The sequence below is a fragment of the Aptenodytes forsteri genome, unplaced genomic scaffold, assembly GCF_000699145.1.
Source record: "Aptenodytes forsteri isolate BGI_AS27 unplaced genomic scaffold, ASM69914v1 Scaffold16, whole genome shotgun sequence".
NCBI lineage: Eukaryota > Metazoa > Chordata > Aves > Sphenisciformes > Spheniscidae > Aptenodytes > Aptenodytes forsteri.
The window spans coordinates 3,208,671-3,211,460 of NW_008794753.1; the positions used below are offsets into that span (position 1 = coordinate 3,208,671).

General features: G+C 42.3%; 1 protein-coding gene across 1 annotated transcript in view; it reads left to right on the forward strand.

The window, feature by feature from the left end:
* The first annotated feature begins 618 nt into the window (after nucleotides 1-618).
* The window catches only part of MRPL20 (mitochondrial ribosomal protein L20), a 3,060-nt gene continuing 888 nt past the window's right edge, over nucleotides 619-2,790 (forward strand). Inside the window, exons 1-3 of the mRNA XM_009274235.1 lie at nucleotides 619-630; nucleotides 1,203-1,334; nucleotides 1,643-1,720. Coding sequence (XP_009272510.1) covers nucleotides 619-630; nucleotides 1,203-1,334; nucleotides 1,643-1,720 — 222 coding nt within the window. The remainder of the gene's footprint in view (nucleotides 631-1,202; nucleotides 1,335-1,642; nucleotides 1,721-2,790) is intronic.

A 2,790-nucleotide genomic window follows, 5' to 3' on the forward strand; every position in this document is an offset into this window, starting at 1 on the left:
GCCCCCGGAGCACGGGCGGCAGCTCCTTCCTCGGCCGCCTCCCGGAGGCGCCCCGTCCTCCCCGGCTCTAGGGAGCGAGCGGCCTGTCGTCTTGTTCAGGTGTCCGCAAGCCCTTCCCCAGCAGAGGGAAGTCAGGCGGCGAGCAATATAACGGCGCCTGTTCTTAGAAACGTCCAGAGTCCGTGAAGTTGACTCACGTCAATGTAGCATTTTCTGTGTATGTAAATTTGTCTGTATTTGGTTAAAGCTGGAGGCCGTAAACGCGTCGGGTATTTGTGCTATAACACAGCACATGTGCGCACGTAGATGGGTATGAATAAAAGCGAGAACCCCGTGGCGGAAGAAATACAGACGCTATGGGAAGGGCAGTCCAAATACAGCATGCTCTAGACTGGTGTTGGTTGTGCTTTTTTGTTGTTTGGTTTGGGTTGGTTTGTTTTAACTGGGCAAAGGAGCAGGAAAACAAAAAGATTTTAACCTTGCTCTTCAAGTGCATTTTAAAAGGTGAAGGAGACTGCTTCACAACATGATTTCAGCTGAAGTTCAAGCTATTGTACCTAGGCTCAGGAAGAACCTTTTTCAAGGGTGGGAGGTAGTACATCTTGCTGTAGTGTTGAAATGGAAAATGAAGTAAGTGACAGTATCTTGCTCCCGTAGTGCCTAAGCTGCCCACAGTACCAGCAATAGTTATTTATTTCTCTGACTGTGCAGCACTTGCTACTTCTTCCTACTTCATGTTAGATGGATGTCAGTGGTAGCTTCAGTAAACTTCTTTCATCATGCTTTCGGTTTGGGCAACTGCAATGTTTTTGACATATTGGAGGCTCCTGTCCCATCCCTGTATTTGTACGGACAAAACCGAGAGGGCAGCTCAGGAATGAGAATAAATGCGTGAGTTTAGGGGCTGGCTGAAAGCACTGCACATGATTATGTGGTTGCCTTCCTCCTGGAACCACAGCCTAAAATGAGGTCTGGTTTTGGCTCCCTGCTGGACTGAAATTTTTCAGCCCGCTTCAACTTTTCAGCTTCAGGTTTCCCATGCTATAAAACAAGGAAAAAATATTTTCATTATATGCCAACTGAAGGCTTAGCTGATGTTTGTGAAGTATTTTGTGATCCTTGTTATGAAGAGTTGTGAAATGCAAATGAGCATGTATTAGTATTACTGAAGGGTTTAACAGCCTTAAAGATAACTGAACAAGAACATCTTGTTTTCGTTTCAGCATTTTCGTGGAAGGAAGAACCGCTGCTATAAGCTGGCTGTACGAAGTGTTCGGAGAGCTTTTGTGAAGTCCACAAAGGCCAGAAGAGAGAAGAAGAGATTCCTAAGAGCGGTAAAGTGCAAAATGTTAGATGTAACCATTAAAATGGGAGAAGAGCAGAACCGAAATAGCCATTTTCCTTACTGGGGGGGTTCTCTCAAAATGTTTTACCAGTGGGTGAAAAATAGGAGTTTAAAGTAAGCATAGTCCCTCTGTGGTCTGAAACAGCTCACGTTCTGAAGTTTATACACGTATATGTTGCACTGAGAAGACTGTAGGTCTGAAAATGTTATGTTTACTAAGTGTGAGCAGATCAGCATGACAAGAGGTTTACTTTTAAAGTATTTTATTATCCAAGATGTTAATTTTTACACTTTTAGCTCTGGATCACTAGGATTGAAGCAGCTTCGCTTGAACATGGTTTGAAATACCCAGCTTTCATAAGCAATCTGCTTAAGGTAAGGATGGTGCTTGAAGAATAGTTACTTTGAAACAACAAATTGGAGAAAATGTCTGATAGAGGTCTTCTGAAGTGCCAGGCAAATTAATTTCTTAAAACTGTGAAATCTTTCAAGTAGATGTAGTCTGACAAAACATACCAAAGGGCTGCTGGTTACTGTCTAGGAATGCAACTGCAAAGAACTGAAGCTGCAGTCTCCACTTGTCAATCTTTGACGAATAATGGTGGGGACTTCCAAATTGGAGCCTGAGCAGGCAATAGCGGCATAGGGCATGGTGGAGGGATTGAAAAGCTCCTTCTGTCAGACTGAACTTCTGCCAACACTGTCCTGCTTCCTAATTCTAGTGATAAAAGGCCTTCTGCTTATGAAAGGAGTTTCGTTCACTTCAGGAACTAAGTTCTGCCCTAAACCCGTTTCTCTTCTTCATATGCATAATCCCCTTTTATCCTGGTGAACACTGTCGCTCTACACCTTGTTGTGTCCCCAAAACTTCTACTGCGCATCTTAAGAACGAGACTTGTAAAATGCTTTCACGCTTGTTGCTACTGCGGGCATTAAGTGACAGCTGCCTTTCCTTTTACTTCAAGAAATTTAAAAATACAAAGCTTGGATTAGCAAAAACAGCCCTAAGAAATCTCTGCTCTTTTCACTGCTAGCTTTGTGTTTCGGTGAGCATGGGCAATGCAGAGGGTTGGTGCCGTTGTCCCTTGTTCTTAAGCATGCTGGGGAATTGGTTTTAATTTGTTGATACTGGAACTGTAAAATTAGAACTTGTTTCTCTTGGCTGTGATGATAATAAAAAGGTAGTGTTTCTGCTTCTTAAAGTGGAACTACATATAAATTTATAGCGTATTTCAAAACATTTTATCTGTGTTTCAAATAAATAGAGAATTTTCTAGGTTTTCTGATATGCTCAGATAACGTTCCAGGTTTTCTGACATGTTTCCTGTAAAGTAATACAGTTTCTGAAATTTAAACACTTCTTTTCTCCTGGTTACTCTTGTCATACTGTAACCAAAAGAATCAAGCACTGCCTAAAAGCTAACTCATTTTTCTTTTTTCTCCCC